This window comes from Myotis myotis, unplaced genomic scaffold (assembly GCF_014108235.1).
Source record: "Myotis myotis isolate mMyoMyo1 unplaced genomic scaffold, mMyoMyo1.p scaffold_m19_p_6, whole genome shotgun sequence".
Classification (NCBI taxonomy): Eukaryota; Metazoa; Chordata; class Mammalia; order Chiroptera; family Vespertilionidae; genus Myotis; species Myotis myotis.
Genome location: NW_023416368.1, coordinates 50,746,702 through 50,768,059, shown reverse-complemented (window position 1 = coordinate 50,768,059; position 21,358 = coordinate 50,746,702). Strand labels below are relative to the sequence as shown.

At 39.1% G+C, this 21,358-nt stretch overlaps 1 protein-coding gene across 7 annotated transcripts in view; it reads left to right on the top strand.

Moving 5' to 3' along the window:
- Nucleotides 1–21,358, top strand: part of INPP4B (inositol polyphosphate-4-phosphatase type II B) — a 563,010-nt gene that overhangs the window by 386,408 nt on the left and 155,244 nt on the right. For all 7 annotated transcript variants that reach the window (XM_036311860.1, XM_036311863.1, XM_036311861.1 and 4 more), the window contains 2 exons: nt 13,353–13,464; nt 18,652–18,724. In XM_036311860.1, coding sequence (XP_036167753.1) covers nt 13,353–13,464; nt 18,652–18,724 — 185 coding nt within the window. The remainder of the gene's footprint in view (nt 1–13,352; nt 13,465–18,651; nt 18,725–21,358) is intronic.

Here is a 21,358-nt window from a genome sequence, read left to right as displayed (position 1 = left end):
AGCAGCTATTTTGTCCAACAATAAATCTTTCATCCTTTTTATTCTCAGGAAAGAATGTAATTAACAGGACAACAGATTTTCATACCAGACTTTGGTTCAAGTCCCAGCTTTGTCAACAATTGTGTCTCCCCAGGCTTATCTACTCTTTAACGTCTGCTAATAGACGTGGTAATGACCTCCCTCTCGGGGTGATTCTGGGCAATTAATAAATGTAATCATGAGCTATGCACTTCCTTGCACTAGTGAAAAATGCTGTATCCTAGTGCTGGCAGAGGTTGTTTTCCTTGTTTCTTGTTTAGTTTGAGAATCTACAATTCTCCAAATTGGTCAGTGGCTGAGGAGTTGGTTTAACCTTCAGTCTGGACATACCATTTCTATTCCCTGAGGAATGGATACTTACCTGAAACCTGAATTCTGGCTTCAATCGCTGTGACATGAGACTTGACTTCTTAGGTGCAGATGCCAGCAAGAGACCTACGGAGATCAGTTTGTTTGACTGAAACAGGCAGAATCCCAATAGAGTTGGGAAAAAATCAAATTTGTTTGACTTAATACGTTAGCAATATAGCACTGAACTCAGGACAGAAATTCATAAATGCATCACAGAGTGTCAGCTGCTTTTAGAGTTTACTGATGCATTTTATTGCTGAATACATCAAAAGCAGCCGACAGAAGTCAATTCAAGTAACACCTCTCAGGAGTGGACTAGGAGAATGAAGGGAACATAGAAGTTGGGGCATTGGCTTCTAAAACTGATTTTATTCATTTATTAAAGTAACTGTGATAATGTCCTTTAGGGACACAATTGCTTAAAATGATCAAAAGTCTCTACATGAGCACTTTGTCATAACTGTTCCAATTACATTGATTTGTCATAAAATCAGAGAATGCAAAGTGCATAGATATTTTCAGATTAAGACAGTAGAAAAGTGGGAAGAGCACATTATTTGGAAACAGCCCAGAGACCAAACCCCCGGTTCTGTTGCCCAGCAAGATGGCTGATTGCTCTGAGACTGTGTTCCCATCTGTGAAATGCAGGCAACGGTGGTGCTCACCTCACAGAATTGTTAGGCTCACATGAATTATTAATGTAAAATGTTTACAATTGTGCCCAACACATAGTAAGTGCCCAATAAATGCTAGCTATAATTTTTTATGTTCCTTTCTTTGATTGATTAGTTCTCTAGCCTCAGGCTGTGTGTGTGTGTGTTCAGGTGAGGGTTAGATAGATTGTACACAACCAATGTTGTGTACCTGAAATGGTATCTGATGCAAAGCAAGGCATCATGGTCATTTCCTGTTGTTAAATTTGTTATCATCAGTGTTATTATTTTTATTTCATTCAACTAGACTGTCTTTCATTTATCATTTATATGGTTCTACAATTAAGTAGTCTGCATTTGTCTTTATGTTCCTAATCCATTTTTATGTAGGTCTGACCACAGAAACCAAAGAGCACTTTCTTAGTTTGCATTATTCAAAAGACATGGTATTTGTCAGATTGCAAAGTAGAGTTTTCAGTCACTGGAGGGATAGCACATACTAGAGTACTTCAAGAGCAACTCCATTTGAATAGCAAAGCCTGAAATCTTCCCTCTTTTAAAATGCAAATCACATCCAGTTAATAGCTGTATACAAATATCTACCTGCCTAGGAAGTTTGAGAGCTAATTTAGCTTTGAAGATAATTTTCAGGAATGATTAGGCCTGCAAGGAATTATGTTTGACCGGAAACTTTTGTATTGGATTCGCCCACATTTACCAAAGTCACTTTCATTATTATCACCCTGTGTTTCTGCTGCTCTGGACACATTTATAGCAGCTTTTCCAAACAAACAGGGTTTTTTTTGGAACACTGGTATCCTTCAGTTATATGTATATGTTTATTGAATGAAGAAGTTTTATGGTCAAATAATTTTGAAAATGCTATATTTTAGAAAAGTGAGGTGGGTTTCCTTGCTGCAGGACTTCTCAGAGCCTTAATGAATCCTGTTGGCCCATTGGGACTCTCAGAGGGCAGGTGTCACCTGCAGCTTTTCCAAAACTAATCTGAACATAAGAAGCTTTCTTTGTTCACAGCTTAGCAGACACGGTATCCCAGGAAACACAGCTACGTAATTTAGAAAATGCTGGTTTAAAACAAGAACCTGTAGCCTTCACCCAAATGAGTACTCGCCCTTACGCACGCTACGTTCGCTCCCACACACCATGCCCATACCCACATGCTGTAACGCAACTGTTTCTCTCACTCCCCGTCACAAATCCACAGGCATTGCCCACAGCGTGGCATTTCACATCCCATCCGTGCCATGGTTTATATAGACATCATCTTGTGAACTTTGCACAAAACATATGGAAAAAGAGGGACAAAAGACATGCTCAATCTTTTATGTCCATTGACAGATTTTTTAAGCTTCCATAAGTGGATACACACTTATTTTCACAAGTCACCTAATAATGTAACTGTCCCAAATGGAGCTTAGCTCTTCCCCTGAAAGCTCTGCCTTTTGGTGCTTTTTCTTTCTGGTTTAAACTAAGAATCATCATTTTTAACTCATCCTTTGATGTTAATAATTTTGTTAACAAAATATTTTTTTTAGTGATTTCAGAGAGGAAGGGAGAGGAAGAGAGAGATAGAAACATTAATGATGAGAGAGAATCACTGATCTGCCGCCTCCTACACGCCCCCCACTGGGGATCGAGCTCACAACCCGGGCATGTGCCCTGACAGAGAATCGAACCGTGACCTCCTGGTTCATAGTTCGACGCTCAACCACTGAGCCACGCCAGCCGGGCTGATGTTAATAATTTTAATAATAGGAGATCCTTATCTGATCATGTTCTTCTCCTATTTTAAACTTTATATCCCTTCCTACTTTCCCCTCACCCCCAAATAAGCAAGAATGTGAACATGAACATATGCAAAAACCTTGGCCAAGATATACAAAACAGCACCTCTGCTTTTCAGCCTCATCTAAGCCACACACATTGCTCTGGACACTAATCACCACTTCCTCCCACTTCCTCCCTGGTTTACAGTAACTTCCCTGCACTTTGCATTTTCTAAATGTGTAGTCAGAGTCCCTGTGTTTCTCTGAGCCCAGTTTCAACTTGGGGCAGCAAGAGAGCACAGCAATGTTTGTCTGTGTGTCAGTGTTGCCACTTCGCTTCTTGCCCACTCTGCCTTCCGATTATTTTTCCTCCATTTGTGATACCCCTTGCCAGGGAATAAGCACATCCAGAAGACCCTGGTGTTCTCCAAATGAACTATCATTAAAAACTGAGAGACCAGTCTCTCCAAGCACGTCAGTGACAAGGCCGGGTCGCCATCGCCCACGATGGCTTACATCAGCTCCTCAGTCACCAAAGGACCATGCCTCTGTCATCAGGCTTGGGAGTGGGTGCCAGAAGAAGCAGGTCAGAGCTAATCATTCCTGCTCCAGCTAACAGAGGCTAATGATCCCTAGAAGGCCATAATTTTTTAACTGTGTTTCCAGTGAGGTTTGACTTTGCTTTTCCATTGACACATTGTCAGTTCTTAATATACATGAGTGAGCTGTGCTGGAGACGTCATGCCTCAGAATATATAGAAAGTGACCTGCCCCTTGACGATGCATTTCCTCCAAAGCAGTGGTTCTCAACCTTCCTAATGCCGCGACCCTTTAATACAGTTCCTCATGTTGTGGTGGCCCCCAACCATAAAATTATTTTCGTTGCTTCTTCATAACTGTAATTTTGCTACTGTAAACAATATGTAATTATATATGTGTTTTCCGATGGTCTTAGTTCAACCCCCAAAGGGGTCGCGACCCACAGGTTGAGAACCGCTGCTCTATAGGGATGCTCTACCCCAGGATTTTCTACCCTAACCATTAAATGAAATGCACTGATGTCTCTGGTTCCGCGTCACAGCATGGCTGTCTCATGGTAAAAGTGTGGTTGAAAGAGATTCTTTGCGATAGGACTTCATTAAGATAAGGAGTGGAGTCAGGAAAAGGAAGACTACTTTGTGAATGGGAGATAAGGAAATAGAAAATAAGGTCATATTGTGCTTCTATGACCAAAATAATATGATAAACGATTTTAACAAGGCAGAAGAGAAGGATGGAATCAAAGATAAAATAATAGGGTTTGTTTGTTTGTTTGTTCTGCCAACTAGCACTAAATTTCCTAGCTGTCGAGCCTCATTTCTAAGACTAGTAGAAATGAACTGCTTCTATGACCAAATGACAGAGCCTTTACAGTACTTTAAGGATAAACCTTTGATTGTGACATTGGAGGAAGCGAAGTTTCATAACTGTCACCAGGAGTTAATTACTTTGCTTAAAATTTCCCATCTGCCTACTAATGAAATTAATGTCACTGAGGTGAACTTAAATTATGGGATCATATCACAGCTTTTAAGGAACGGGTCCCTTCATACTTTAATAGAAAATAGTTTACTCCCCATTTTTTCTTTCATGCCATCTCTGCTTTCCTCAAAACTCTCCTGTCCTTGAAGGACTGAGTGACACTATCTTTCCTGCCAAGTTCATTTGAAAAATATATTGAGATAATAAAGGCTATATGAAGCTCCAGTGAGGGGAAAAGAATAAAAATATGTGACTGGTTTTATAATATTTATTATGAAATTGCTTCTCTTCCTCAAATATTGTTTTTATAAATTCTTTGAGTTCAAAAATGCTAGTCATGGACATAAAATGAAGCAGTCCAATATTCGTTGAGTTTCAGAGCTAAGGTAAATAAATAATAGGAATATATATATTTCCTGGACAGTGGTTTTTCCTTTCTTACACCTACAGGTTCATTCCTCAGTGAAAGTGTTTCAAACGTTCCACCTAATGTCTTTCCTACAGATACAGAGAGATGGAGTCAAAAAGAAAGGCTAGTGAATTTCCAAGTATCAGGAGAGTTTTCTTCTGGAACTCATCTGAAAATAGAATGTGGGCAACTCTTAGGCTAGAGGAGAGGCCAACAATGGAACAAGTAACATTTCAAAGTGCTCATGATTACCCATTCTGGGCAAGAGTTTCTCCTTCTGTTTGAGCCATGCATATTAATAATCAGTACATAACGCTGATTCATGAAGTTTAAGTGCAGGTTGTAGGATGGCCATGTAGATTGCCTATTGCATTAACTAGGACTGGAAACCAAGTCACATGACTGCTTAGGATTGTGGTCCAAATTCTAGCATTAACTAGACATATGATTCCAGGAAGTAGATTTTTTTTGTTGTTCTTCAATATTGGTCAATATGTTTATTGTCCTATTCTGAAAAAATTTCATTGACGTGTGTTGGTTTAGTTCAGCTCCCAACAACCCACTCCAAAACTCATAAGAAACTGCTTTCTGAGCTACCTTATCTTCTGAGTAAGAGACAGTTGGGCTCCTGGATGCCAGTTGGTCACCAGAAAGACCAAGACATAATTAGAAGCTTGGAACTTTCAACTCCACACCTAACCTCCCTGAAATGGAGAGGGGCTGGAAATTGAGTGAATGATCGATCATGCCTATGTGAGCAACCCTCCAGAAAAATGTCAAAAGTACTGAGTTCCAATAGCTTCTGGGTTGGTGAACACCTTCATGTTCTGGCAGGGTGGTACATGTCAACTCCACGGCATAGAAGCTCCTTCTCTCAGGACCTTATGAGTCTTTTCTCTGGTAATACCCTTTATGATATGCTTTATAATGTAATAAACTGGTGAAATAAGTACTTTTCTGAGTTCTGTGAAGTGTTCTAGCAAATGATCAAATCCAAATCCAAGAAGGTCATGAGAACCTGATTTGTAGCCAATTCGGACAGAAGCTGTGGGTAACCTTACTACTTATTGACCAAGAAGCTAAAAATAAATTACCATTTCATATTTTGATTTTCAGAAATAAATTTTTAAAAAAATCAGACATAGCCTTCTGATTGCTAATGTTCTTGGACAAATTCCATCACTGCTAATGACTTGAGAGGTGGCTTTGAACCTTTCACTTAACCTCTCAGGGCCTCAGTTTGTACAAAATGAATTGGATGATACTTAAGATTACTTTCTGCTCAAGCATTCTCAGATTTTATCCAATTTTGATACTGAGTTCTCAGGAGTTTATCTTAGAATGAAGGAGAAAATAGCTACATCCAGAGTTGTTTCAAGTTAGTGAAACTTTCATTTGGAATACTAACTTCAATTCAGCTCTTAAAAATTTATAAAAGGATATAGAGAAGTCTCTGTTGCATTGAAAATTTTAATCCTGTGACTTCATTTTTACTCTTTCTATTTTCTTTGAGAACCTCAGCCTACTGAATACCCAAACCCATTATTTTTCTTACATGGATTTTTTTTAGAGATGTGATAAACATCTTTTAATTATTAATAGATATGCTCTCTTATAATAAAAAGTTTAAAAATAATGCTTTAAAAGGGAGATTTTTGGATAAAAAGTATTGCTTTCCCATATACTTCATATTGAAAAACTGGCACAGGGCATTTGACTTATTCCTGTTGACCTTCAGATTCTGTTTAGCATTATATTCCACAAATGAGTGAGATGATGTAATATTTATCTTTCTCTGACTGCTTATTTCGCTTAGCATAATGCTCTCCAGTAGGATTGTCTTTTGAACCCATTCTCATCAGGCTTTCATCCCTAGTACTTCACCCAAATAGCTCTTGTCATGATCAGGAATGAATGGCTTCCATATTGCTGAATCCAGTGGAAAATTACCCATGCTCCTCTTTCTTAGCATATCTGCCCAGTGGATCACTCCCTCCTTAAACCACATTCTTCACTGGGTATCTGAGATATCAGACTGACACCCTCTTAGCAGACTAGAGAGAGACGTTCTCCTGCTGACCTTGAAAAAGCAAACTGCCATCTGGTGAGCTGCCTATGGAGAGGGCCACGTGGTAAGAACCTGAGGGTGGCCTCTAGGGCTGAGTGTCATCCCAGCTGATAACTAGGGGGAATAGAGAGACATACCTCACCATAAGGAAATGGATTCTACCAACAACATTTGAAAGAGCTGGGAAGAGGATTATTTTCTAGATCTAACATATGAGAATGCAGCTTAGCTGACATAAATTTTAGGCTTGTGAGACCCTGAGTAAAGGACCTGGCCTAGACATCTGATCTGTAGAAACTGTGAGATAACAAATGGTGTGGCTTTCAGTTACTGAATTTTGTGGTCGTTTGTTATGTAGCAATATATTTCTTACATTCAAGGAGATGGTTTGTATTTCACATTTAACATTGAAACAAGAAGTTTCCAAATAGAGTCACAAGGAGGGAAATATTTGCTGTAGCTAGTTTTATAGGGGGAATTTAGCAGTATTTAGCAGTGAAGAGAACTCTACAGGTCAATTAGTCTGAAAAATATCATCAACCTACCCATGTTGTGTTCTTGAAGCTCCATGGCCCACACTGTGTAACCATAGGACTTCTAACGCATTTTTATATTTAAATTTAAGATTTTATTTTTGGTCACATAAATCTGAGATAAGTAGGATGTTTATGATCTTCATATGTATAATTTGGAAAATTTTATGGAGTCCGAGTTGCCTGCTCATGATCACATAGCTCTTTACTGCAAAGAGCCAACACCATGAGTGAGAACTTTGTTAATGCTGACTGCACTTTCCACTAAAGCACACTCTGCTATTTCATGTTGTGTGATGATATGAGCCAATTTGAACCAAAGATACTGAGATATCCATACCTCTTGACAAGTCCTGATATAAGGTCTTAGAAGATAGGCTATACTTCAGATTCTCTGGATTGGCATTGAGCAATATCTAAGAACTTTTAACACAGGAAAGGAAATAAAATAGTGACAGCAAGGCTTTAAGAAGAAAACCTGACATGAATGGAATAGAAGAGAAAGATACCGGCAGATGGGAGGTAGGTTCTCCAGGTGTAACATAGCAGAGGTGATGAATCTAATTGGGATGTTGCCATTGGAGAGGAACACGCGGAAGAAACTTTATGGACAGGATGGGGTGGCTTCTTGGAAGGTAGGGTCAGGGCAAAGCAAAAGTAGAGGTGGACTAGTCTGTGGTTTTTGGTCTTTGGAGAATGCTATGGCTGTCGATGTGAGTTGGGCTTAAGGAAAGGAAATGATAGATTTCAAACTTACAGAGTGTGAAATAACGATGTCAGGACAAAAGGAAACTGGAGTTCTAAATCAGGAAATCAGGACAGAATAGGGAATATAGAATTGTGGTAGAGTCTTATAGAAGAGAGAGTTGAATCCCATAATAATGGATGGAAATTCTGAAGGCCAGCTTGTAATGAGAAAAGAGAGGAAAAAAAAAAAAAGCAAGGGGGGGGGGCGGAATAAGGACTAAACCTTAGTGTGTAAGTTCAAATAGTTAGAACTACTAAAACATTTTATTTGAGTTCTAGTTTGAAAGGATTATATGGCTTCTTACACTTCTGAATTTCAGCCAGGATAGAGGTATGTTTAGTTGTACATACTTAAATAGAACTCTCACTTCTGTGAGCCCTAAGTAAATCTAGCGTTGCCAGGTAAATAAATTCACCAGGAAGGTCATCGGGGGTACTCACTCACTTTGTTTACTTACGGCCGTTGTTTATTTTCCTGTCCAGGTGAGACCTTCGTTTTCCAGTTACTTGTCTAGGTGGTTTAAATGCAAGGCACATCTTACAGCTGAAGAGTCCGTGCATAGCACCAGGCTTACTTTCTATTCGCAAAGACTGACAGTGCTAATGATGGGTTTTCCCTGGATATTTACAAAGTCACTTTGTTGGTTTGTATCTCTGTGGCATTTCCATAGTAGAGGAATTATTTACATGTTACTGTTCCACATTTCCAGTGGTAGGTTTGTTTTTTTCTTTTTGCTCTACTAGGAAAGGTATAACGTAGGTGGTGAAGAAGCTTAGAGGAAGAATGTCATGAAATTGTCCTTTGTTAGAAGACTGTCCCCATCACCCTTTTTTCAATCTTGTAAAAATGCTTGTGTGTTTCCGCATAGGAAATAGAATGTGTCATTAGGAAGCATTAGGGGAGTTATTTTAAAGGCAGATTTTAAAGAGCCTTAATCACGTATGTTTTATGCATGCTGAAAACCTAAGTGAGAAGGGAGTATAGATTTGTGTTGCTGAAATTTTCCTCTTTGTTGTCTTTCATCTTGTTGGCGTGATTAAATATTTAAGTGTATCTGCTGAAACAAATAGGAACGCAGCGCTGTGATGGGGATACTTTAGCAGCCATGGACTACCCCATCTTTTATTTCTCGTACAGCTCTCTGCATTAACTAGTGGTAATGACCTGGCACTAGACTGTTTGAAATGGCATAGTGTTTTTTTTTTCCCCCTTCACATAGGTTGAGATAGTTATTTCTTACTACAGCCTGTTTTTATTGCCATATAAGTTTTTTGAAAAGTGTTTCTTGGCTCAGTCAAATTTGTATCCTTGTAAAAATAACATAATGCCAGAAAAAAAATACGTATACCTGGATAAAATAAGAAAAAATAGCTATTTTTATTGGACTATAAGTTTTGAGTTTCTTCCCAGGTTTATCATGTCCTTTGTTTTGGGGAAAGTTTGGACAGGAAGGTGGGAGTGAGCACGATAGGTTAGAATGTGTCTCAGATTTTCCTCAAGGTTGCACCAACCTATGATGGCCTATGGTACCTATGATAGAATAATATTATGAAACCACAGGAGTGAATAGTGGATCATTAGCGATTATTGCTGATATTATAGAACCGCTATTAGAAACTGACTCTTTGTTTGGCCTCAAAGGAAACTAAAATCCAGGTAATTTAAGTGATATGTCCTTTGTCACACAGCTAGTTAGCAGCTGAGCTGGAAATAGTGCTTGGGTTTCTCGCTTCCAATCCAGAACTCTCTTCTGTATGTCTTTCATACAGATATGATGAAATTCCATTATAGACAACTCAGTAGAGTTTTTGTGATGAATAATGGCTAAGCAATTATCACTAGCCTCCCCAACCTGATGGGTTGAAAGCATAATTGAGAGTTTAAGAATATAAATTTTTCCTAAATTTCTACTAAATGATCTTTGAAACAGCCTTTGGAGAAAGGGAATAGATATTTCAATCGTGATTCTTCTGATTGGAGGGAAGTGTTGAATATCCATATGCTGGGTCTGGGAAATTGATACAGAATGAATAATGAACTGTTCTGCATTTTAACTGCCCGTTCATTGGCTTCAATTCTTTAGTTTATAACCTGGATTCCCCATTCTGTCTCCCACAAATCTCAGATGAAGAGGCATCCTTTAGGATATTTAGAGTGTTCTAAACAAAATGGTTCAGGGGGAGGTTGATTCTACAATCCCTCTAGTGTCGCTAGATTAACCAAGCCCTTTGCTTTAAGTTTGCTCTGGGAATAAGTGGAAGCCTTGGTAGATAAATAGAAATAGGAAACCCAGAGGCATAAAAATTATTGAAAAAATAGCCAGATACTTTTTCAAAGGAAACAGATAGAAATATCGTTCAGAAGCTTACTCCCACAGGACATCGCTCAGTCATCTGCTTTGGCTCTTTGAAATGCTTGCTGTCATTGTAATTATTTATAAACTTGTGCTTTTTGCACTGTTAGGAATGTAAGCTTTAGAACATCTTTTATTACTAAGGCTTTCTAGCTCTAGTGAGTGCATAATCACTGTTGAAATTCATATGGCATAAGATCCTATAATCTTCTTCTATAATCTTTAATGCCAATTTTAATAAAATATTTCTTGAGATAATAAAATTAAATATCATATAATACATTACTGGCAATAATAATTATGTTGCTGCTGCCACTTCTACTACCAGGATAAAGGGGAGGGGGAGGGGAGAAGGAAGAAGCACATATCTTGTATAAGGCCTTGTGCTGAGCACTTTACACAAATCATGTCAATATAATCCTTATAACAACGTTATCATTGTCTCCATTTTACAAGGAAGTGTTGTATAGCTAAGCCCCTTGCCCACAGTCGTGCAGCTAGCAGCTAGCTCAAATTCCTGAGCTCACACTTTTAACCATTATGGCATATACTGCTTTATTCACAGTCTTGGGATAGGCTGTGGAACATCTGCCTTCTGTTTCAAAGCATTATGTGCATCCCTTGGTTTAGTTCAAGGAAAAAATTAGAATGTTATATATAAGTTTTGTTCATGCACAAATTTTTAAACAATTCTCATACGAAGAAACGGGTATGTTTAATTGTTATTAATCATCAGATTAGGGGAAGAAAGTATGCAGATCTTTTAGAAAATTAATTACGGGTAGTGCCAATGAAGGTTCTTGTTAATAAACTGTTTTACTATCAGGTACTGAAAAATTGTACAGAGCTATGTCATATCATAACTTATGACAAGTTATTATGTCATTTCCAACTGGAAAATGGTATAATGAATTATTTATAACCATCCCAGAATTGAAGTTAATATAGTTTTTCACTAAAAAGATTATACTGTCTTCCACATACACATCTTCTTTATGATGAATGATTAAGCTTTATATATTAATTTTAAATAATTGAGTCAATGTTATGATTTACAGTGACTTAAAAATTGCATTTTTATATTTTAATATGAAATCTTAATATGCTATTTAACCAGTAAATAACTTTTTATGTGCATAATCTTTATTTTATTACATTGTAAAACTAGCTATATATGTTTACCAGAATTTTCTATTTCAGTTTTCTGAAAAGCATAATTAATTATCTAATAACATAATTGTTAATTAACTTAGTCATTATTTTAATTAGCATTTTGGTAAATTCCTTTTACTAATTTTCTCTTCTCTGACACCTCTCACAATAAAGTAGTGACATGTAGAAGGAATTTGTTGAAAGAAAGACAGTATGAAAAGAACATGACTATATAAAGAAAACCAAGTGTCATGTGATTACTATTTGTTAGTCTTAGAAGTTATAGCAACACATCATAACTATGGGGTGATTTGTTACCTATTTTCCAAGAAGGTTAAAGGGAGAAATATCCATGACTTGTGACAGTATTTCCATGGTATGATGGCATCATTTATTCTGGATATTTTCTTGTTCAGAGAAAGAAATTAGAGAATCTTAAAAGATGGTGGTTGTTCATTTTATTTTTAGCTTTCATTATTATTGTCGACCATAGCATGTGCATGTTTGAGACAGTAATGATGATGGAAATCTTAATATCACCATCATTAAATAGAGAAGAGTTACTTGCTCAGTGACCAACATTTGAAAAAGAAACCTGGGTTTTCAGTTTTGCCGCTTCGTTACCTTGGGCGAGTCTTTCCATCTTTTTGAGTCTTAGGTTTTTTAGCTGAAAAAATAATAAGTTGTACTAACCAATCTCTATGATTAAATTCTGCTCTCCGTGTTTCTTAACTTTCTTATGTTTGCTAGCAGAGAATCTTCTTTACCTGATCTCTTAGAAAGAAAAATGATACAAAATCAAATTTTGTAGCCAATGGCCCAGTCATAGAGGAATATAGGGATGTGTACTGTCTTTTCCATTGTACTCAGCTGTGTTTTCTGTAATCGATGTACACAATATCCCATGTAATTGGTGCAGAGGGGCTGTGGCTTCTGCTGTTGCAGAGGTGTGGAGGCTGCCAAACAGGGCCCTGACCCGTGATGCTGAGGCCACTCCTGCCAGCCTAGGGGGGCTTTCGCCTTCATACAGTCAGTTTTGACAATCCATGTACTTACCTTGCAAGTTCATGGTTCATTTTCTTTTGAAATTAAAAACAACACCAGCATTAACATGCGTTGCTGTGGTTTAAGCAGATTTGTTTAATTAAAACCATTGAAGTAAATAGCCATGTTCGTGGTTTCCAGAGACGGATATGTATGGGCATAGCCCTCCCTTATCCAAGGGGGATGCATTTCAAGATCTCCCGTGGATGCCTGAAACTGTGGATAGTACCGCACCCTATGTATACTGTACTCCTGTTTTTTCTTCTACATACATAGCTCTGATATAGTTTAACTTATAAGTAGTCGCAGTAAGAGATGAATAACACTGATAATACAATAGGACAATTATAACAGTATATTGTAGTAAAAGTTACATGAATGTGGTCTTTCTCTTTCAAAATACCTTATTATATTGCATGTACTGCATGGGGAGGCTGGACAGAGGGATGATTCAGGTCCTGGGCAGGACGGAGCAGGACTCAGCGAGATTTCGTCTTGCTACTCAGAACAGCGTGCATTTTTCAAACTTATGAATTGTTTATTTCTGGGACTTTTCTATTTAATATTTTTGGACCACAGTTGATAGCAGGGTAACTGAAGCCACAACAAGAGAAACCACAGGTAAGGGGGGATTACTGCAATTTAAGGAGAGAGAAGATTCTCACCTTTCCATGTCATTTATGTTTGTTTGCAGAACTTCAGATGGTGGCAAAGTTGTTGGCACCATAGAAGTCAGTGTCGTGAAGATGGGGGAGATTGAGGATGGGGAAGCCGACCACATCACGGCAGATGTGCAGGGACAAAAGGTAGGGTCTCCGCCAGCTCATTGCACAAATTAAATTAGAAAGGATCATCTTCACCGGATGTCTGAATCACCAACACCTCTGTGGGGTATGAAATCTCATTCTTCAAGAGCTAAATGAGAAATCAGCTCTGCAATCTGAGCACCAGAAGTGTGTTTCAGCCTCTGAAGCTGAGGCTGTTTGCATGGAACTAGGCAAAGGCAGCTGCCACTCAGAAACACCTTCCTCTTCTCCACCTGCTCCTGTGTCCACGCTGCCTCTTCTCAGTTGATCATGGTTGCATTCTGCCATAATTAACCCTTCAGGAGATGCCCAGGAAATTCTTGGAGGACTATTACCACAAGTAACCACTTCCCTACTCTCAAAACCCCCTTCGGAAAAAGATGCAGTTTGAACTTAGATTTCATTCTTATGTGACGGAGGGCAGACTTCATAACATTGTGCCTTATGAAACTGCAGAGAGAAGCAGGGAATTGTCCACAGTGGAGGGACGGCTCTGGGGGAGGGGCGATGCCCGCTGGAGGCCAGGATAAAGGCTCCAGTGCCTCTCAAGATGTGGCCAGGAGTTTTACTTGCTTTCTACTCCCTTTTCTGCAGGAGATGAAAACTTGATATTGAGTATTAGCCCAAATTCCTGTCTTCGGAATGCAATTGCCTATTTTATTGAGACATAGGGGACAGGCTTCAAAACGGCTAATAGTTCTTTTCAGGAACATGAGCTTGTGTACACACTGTAATTCCTGCCTCGTTATAAATGAACAGTTTTTTTAATGACAAGGCTCATTCTGACTTAACTTCTAGCTTAGAGACTCTTATCTGGGAACATTTGGATTTTGTTGGTAAGGAAACATCTACATGGAAGATGGTGTTTATGTAACACTTAATGAATCATTAACTTTACACAATATAAGACTCCTTTTCAAATATACATAGTTCTAGCCCTAAGAAAGGCAACACTTGTTTCTCTCTGTTCCCCTGCTCTCCCTCGGAGCATATCCTGGATCATGAAAAGATTCCAAGGAGGCCTGGAGTTTGAATCAGGTTGCCTCCAAATGTCAGGGCTATGCTGAAGTTTCGTAGCAGATCCTCTTAGGGTTTGTGTAAACAAGACCCGTTTGGGGTTAGTCCCTTTATTTGGTCCTCGTGTCCTTTGGAGTTCTATATAAGACCCATCTTAGCACCACGTGGATGTTTGTATCAAAATTGAGGAGGGAGGATTTTGAGGGTAAGCAGGGTCTGAGATCAGAAATAGGCAGATGATGGTGCCTGGACCTGTGGGTATGAGCCAGGCCAGGAGCCGACACATGTCCCATTTCTAAGTCAGGCTACTTTCCCTGCCTCTGACTCTATCACTAGCTGCCTCTCTGTTCTCAAAGTTTGTCTACCCCTTCATTTCTTTATTGCGTTTCTATTCTGAGGTAGCGCAAACTGAATCCTGATCTTTCCATAACCGGAGAACTCGATACGCAGGCATATGCCCCACCCAAGTCCTGCTTTATGTTTCTGACTTAGTCATGTGAACTTAAAAAAGAGACTTAACCGAGCTCTTCTAGAAATAGGAGGTGACGGTGTCAGCACAAACCCTGTACGGGTCACAGGTGACAGAAGTGGTAAACACAGCGAGCTTTGTCGGCAGTACCTTCGTCCTGCCTGATTCTTAGTAAACCTTGACCTTTGGCAAATTTCTTTTATAAAATTTGCTATAGACTCTGTTGGCAGTCCCGGGGAATACTGGTGATTGAACAGAGAACATGGAGTAAGTCCACTCTGCATGACATTTAGGAGAGTCGTGTGGAAATAACTTTATCTCAGTGTTTTCAAAGCGTGGTCAGGATCATCTTTGGGTGCAAACACACTTTTGCAGATGCATGAAATCAAAGTCAGTGAGGTGTATTAACACAGTTTGTTACTGATGGAGATTTAAGTCCCAAGTTAGTGAATGACTGAAACAAATGAAAGGACAAAGTCACTGAAAGAAAGGATATCCTGATAATAGCATCCTTTTCACTGGTTTGCATTTATGGCAGAGAAAGACAAGAAACTACACTTAGACCCATAGTCATGTGAGTACATGACACATCATCTCTCATGTATATTGAAGCAGATAAACTATTAATACCCATATTAATCAGCTCAGCTGCCATAATAAAATATCATAGACTGGGTAGCTTAAACAGAAATTGATTATCTCACAGTTTTCAGATTAAAGTTCCAGATTAAAATGCCAGATGATTCAGTTCTTAGCAATAGCTCTCTTCTGTCTTGCAGGCTTCTTGCTGTGTCCTCACATGATCTTTCCTCGGTGCAGGTGCACAGACAGAGAGGGTGAGCTCTGGTGTCTTCCTCTTCTTGCAGGACACAGCCCCATCAGATTAGGGCCCCATCCCTATGACCTCTTTTAACCTTAAGTACCTCCACAAAGGTCCTATCTCCAAATACAGTCACATTGGGTGTTTGGGCTTCAACATATTAATTTTAAGGAACACAGTTCAGTTCATAATAATACCTCTGATATAAAATACTGCATTTTAATTTTGAATTTTACATAGCCTTCAGAGCATGAAGTAAAGTATATATATAAAAAAATCCAAACTCTCTCCTCTCACATACATTTACTTACTTGTTTCCTCAGATCATATTTTTATTATTATATTTATGTTTCTCATCCAGGGAAGATAGAGCAGAGGGTCATTCACCATATTACCCTGGTTCAAACTTTTAGTTGATATATGTATACTTAGAACTAGAAGACAACGTGTTACTATCACATAGCAGTAGAAAGGAAATTCACGAAAGAAATACGAACACTGTCCTTTTACAAAGCCAATATATTAGGTGAAATGTTGCACTAGGTATCCAAACTTTAAAAAAAAAATTTGAAGTCATTGTTTACTCATTTCTTTGTCTCATATTCACAGTCCATATGTCAATAAATCCTGTTGATTGTGACTTCTAAATGAATCCAGAATCCAAGGACTCATGACCCTTTCCCTGCTACCAACATTGACTGTCACCTACATTTTTACAGTAGTCTCTTAAATGTTTCCCTGATTCCCCCCTTCCTCCTCCCGGCACTGCCCCCCCACCATAGTCTATTTTCAGCAGAGCACTTACTAAAATGTAACACAGAATGTGCCATTCCTCCTGGATCCTTAGCTCCCTGAAAGTATGAATCCAAAGCCTTCCAGTGACCTGACTTAAAGTCCTATATCTCAAAATTCATGAGTGTCGTGTGTGTGTATACAGACATATATATGTGTGTGTGTGTGTGTGTGTGTGTGTGTGTGTGTATACACTAATAAAAGAGAAATATGTAAATTGGTCATCACTCCACTACGCACACCAGCTAATCAGGTTGAGTATGCAAATTAACCCAACAAAGATGGCAGTTAATTTGCATATGCAGGCGCAGAGTGAAGACTGAAGATGACTGAAGACTGAAGACTAAAGAGGCTTGGCTTCTCCGCTGCAGCCACAGAGGAAAAGCCAAGCCTCGCTGTGGCCAGACCAAAGGCCTGGGTCCTGGGTGCCGGAGGAAAACCGGTACCAGCAGCCAGGGGAAGGAAGGCCTATTGCGTGAATCTTCGTGCAACGGGCCTCTAGTGTATCTATACCTATATCTACATCTACATCTATATCTATATCTATCTATCTATATGTATATACAGATAGATCTATATCTATATAGCTATATCATCTATATCTATGTCTATATCTATATCTATAACTATATAACTATATCTATATCTATATGTCATCTATATCTATATTATCTATTTCTATCTCTAAATCTATCTATATATATATCTATAATCCATCATTACCTGTGACTTCAGTGGTTGTGATTCTCAAAGTGGGCAGTGCCTGGGGAAGGAAGGGTGGAGGGAGACAGACTGGAAAGTTAGGAAATAGCCCAAGCAATTCTGATTCCCCATTTTGGGGGGAGCGGTCTGAGTCTGAGGAACCTTCTGAGGAAGGCCAAGCATTCCAGAATGGTGGCTGTTTCCCACAGAACTCATCACCAGAAGAAATTGCTGGTTTTTTGTTTGTTTTCTTTTTATCAGCATTTATTTGTTCAGTTTGAAATATTTGCTCTGAAAATTTATTGTTTTCCTTTTTTTTTTTGGCTAGAGATAGAAGGAAACTCATGTGAAGAAACAAATCCTGGTGTTTGTGTGAAAATAGGTCTCTTGTCAACCTCCTGGGGTCAGAAGAGTTTTGCTTCCTCTGTTAGTTACAGCTTCATGGGAAGCTGAAGGACAGTCCCACACTTACTAATAGATTGTCTGGGATACTGTCTCCCACTTGAGGTTGGCTCACCAGGAACATGGCATTGTGCTCCTCTAGGCCTCTTCTCTTCTGTGGAGACAAGTGTGGGCTTTGTAAGGGCTCACGGCCTTGCCCATCTCTGGATCAGTTTATTTGTAAATTGTCCTCATACTGTATGAGCAGGTGTTTGCACTGTTTTGCTAGAGACAAAACTCTCCTTTTCCTTTATGTAATTAAATACTACAACATATATATATAAAATGAAGTAAAGTATAATATATATACTAGATGCCTGGTGCACGAAATTCTTGCACAGGTACGATCCCTAGGCCTGGCCTGCAATCAGGGCCATCTTCCCTGGCTGCAGGCAGCCAGCCCCGCCCCTTCTCACCACCCACCCCCAGTTCCCGGTTCCCCATTCGCCATCAGGCGATCAGAGACTTCCTGCTGGGGGAAGGGACCGAGAGGTTGGCCCGCAGGCCCTGATTGAGAGATCATGTATATATATATATACTATTTAAAGTTGCCTTTGCTTAAAATCTAGAAAATAATTTGCTTTTTATTGATTCAAAATCATTCCAGCTGTCCGAAAAACAAAATCCTTCAGCTTGTCAAATCTAATTTGCTGTATTAGGAACATTCGTGGATAGTCCTTTCCCAGATTTTACTTTCATTCCTAAGTGGCCATTAACTAAAACCAAAATGTACTCTATGACCACATAATACAATCATATTATAAATAAATAATCACAAGTTAATCAAGCTTCATGATAGAGATAACACTGAAAATAGTGTTACAAAATGTCTTGTTCAGAATTTTTTGATACTATGTGCACTGCCTCTTGTTCTGCAAACAAAATAATTTTCTTATTTTGATTACTTTCAACTGTTTTCTTTTCCTTTTTTTGTGTTCTTCCCTAGTGTGCACTTGTATGTGAATGTTCAGCATCAGAGAATGTGAGCGGAAAAGACAACTTACCTTTTCTGAATGCAGGTATGTACCTCTGTTCTGAAAACTTGCATTAATTTCATATGAGCATACATTTTAATTTTCTGTGGAGTCAACGCTAAGCCTGGGCAGCATTCTCATAGAATCATTTGTGAACACTTAATCATTGAATCAGTAATTGTGATCAGCCAGGAGAGTGGGGGGAGACTTGACAATTCCACAAGAATGATGCATAAATACCTTGGCTAAATGACAAATTCCTGCTAGCTGCTTGATTTTATGTTCTCTGAAACAAGACACACTGGAAAACAGAGTAAATATTAGAAATGTGAAGTTCTTATTTATTTTGATTTTCTAATTATAGAACTCAAAATGAAGTTGCTAGAACAGTAGATATATGGATTCAGCAAGAAAAATTCATACACATATCTGCACATTCTTGGGCGTGTATGTATGTACTGTTTTACTTATCCTATATAATAAAAGGGTAATATGCAAGTCGAACAAATGGTGAAACAACTGGTCTCTATGACACGCGCTGACCACCAGGGGGGCAGGCGCTCAACATAGCTGCCCCAGCCCACAGGCCCTGATCTCCCAATCAGGGCCTGATGGCCAATCTCTCGGTCCCTTCCCCCAGCAGGAAGTCTCTGATCACCTGATGGCGAATGGGGAGCCAGGAACCAGGGTGGGTGGTGAGAAGGGGCGGGGCTGGCTGCCTGCAGCCAGGGAAGATGGCCCTGATCGCAGGCCAGGCCTAGGGACTGTACTCGTGCAAGAATTTTGTGCGCCAGGCATCTAGTAGTAATATATTTGAATTTCAACAAGGTACTAAACAATGTGTTAAATTATGAGCTTATGAATAAAACTGATATATGGTACAGTTAAAAATGTGTCATAAAATGTATATGTAAATTATGAAACTAATATTTAAATAATAATATAAATTATACCACTAATAATAGTAAATAATGACTTTTACAATGACAGGCACTGTGCTCAATGCCTTGTATGCCTGTCTTACCTTGATTTCTGACATCTGACATGTGCTATGAAGTAGGTACTATCATTATCCCCATGTGACAGCTGAGGCAATTGGTCAAGTTCACCTACTTAGCAAATAGCAGGTTCAGAATTTAAATACAGTTTCAATCCTAAGGCCTTTGCTCATAATTATTAGGCTGTGCTATTACTAAAAAAACACTAATTAATATGTTGCTATAACAACAGAAGAAGCTTTAATGTTTTTCTAGTCCTGTCTTGATGTACATTTAAACAAAGACATACATAGCATTATAATCAGCTGAATGAATGATACCGTACTTCAAAGGCTTACAGTACATAACCCCAAACTATTAAGAGTTGTTCCCTGAAGGAAGACACTAATAATAGAGAATGGAAATGGAAAAAGGGAAGGTGACCATTTGACTGGGTTTATATGTACAGAGAACTCAAAATAAAATTTAACAATAACAACAAAACATTAACTACACTTATGTAGAATGAGGGATTATACCAAAGAAGATCAGCTCCGCCTCAACTTATGACCAAATGACATTCTTTAAAAAAAATTTTATTTTACTTAGGATGTAATATTAGAGGGATATTCATTAAAAAGTGAAGGATCTACCCAACAGTTAGATCAGCCCTGGACCATAAAAGTACTTGATACATTATTTGTGTGGTTAAAATATCTAATGTATCCTTAAAGGGTCCTCCTCGCATTTATTTCTCTACCTGAAGGTTAAATAAACCTTTAGTCCTTTATTGTAATACTAGGGTCCCTATGCATGAAGATTTGTGCACTGGGTGGGGGTGGGGGAGTGGAGAGGGGGTCCCTCAGCCTGACCTGCACCCTCTCCAATATGGGAGCCCTCAGGGGAGCCCTCTCCAATCCGGGAGTTTCTGTCTGTCTTGGCAATCATATGAGTGAATTGTCTGAGACCTCCAACCCAGTTGGGTTTGTTGTTCACAGAATAATAGAGGCATTTTTTTTTTCTTTGCTCCATTGGTGGAGATTTCCTGGAAGTTTTAGGATATCGTCCCTTTATTCCTAGACACTCTGATTTTACTTATGTCTCTCACCTTTGCTTTCCCTCCATCCCCACTGCAACAGTAACTTGTTCCAGGCTCACTTTGCTAGTGTCTAGGAGAACTATGAATCCCAGCATTCCTGGTACTCCCTGCGCTCTGGGCTTCCACTTCCGGTCCTGTGGCTGCTACCAAAACTACTATTCCCAGAATTCCTGGTGCTCCCCATGCTCTGGGTTTTCCCCAACCAAGGGAGCCATGTCCCCGGAAGCCTCTGGCTCTCCTGCTCTGTTCTCTGTCTGGTGACCAAGGGAGTCACGTCCCCCCAAGGGAGCAACCGAGGGAGTCACATCCCCCAAAGCTGCGTGCTCTCCCACACTGCTCTGTTTATGCACATTACCTGCCATCTTTGTCAGGTTAATTTGCATACACACTCCTCATTGGCTGGTGGGTGTGGCTTGAGCATAGAGGAGGGATGGCTAATTTGCATGTTTCTCTTTTATTATATAGGATATCCAGATAATCTATTTCATTTACTAAATGTCAGTTTTGAGAAACAAAACTTAGTGTGGGAGATGTTAAGTTCATTTTCAATACAATTTGAATGAATCAAGTTATCACCAAAATCGTGTACACTATACGATAATT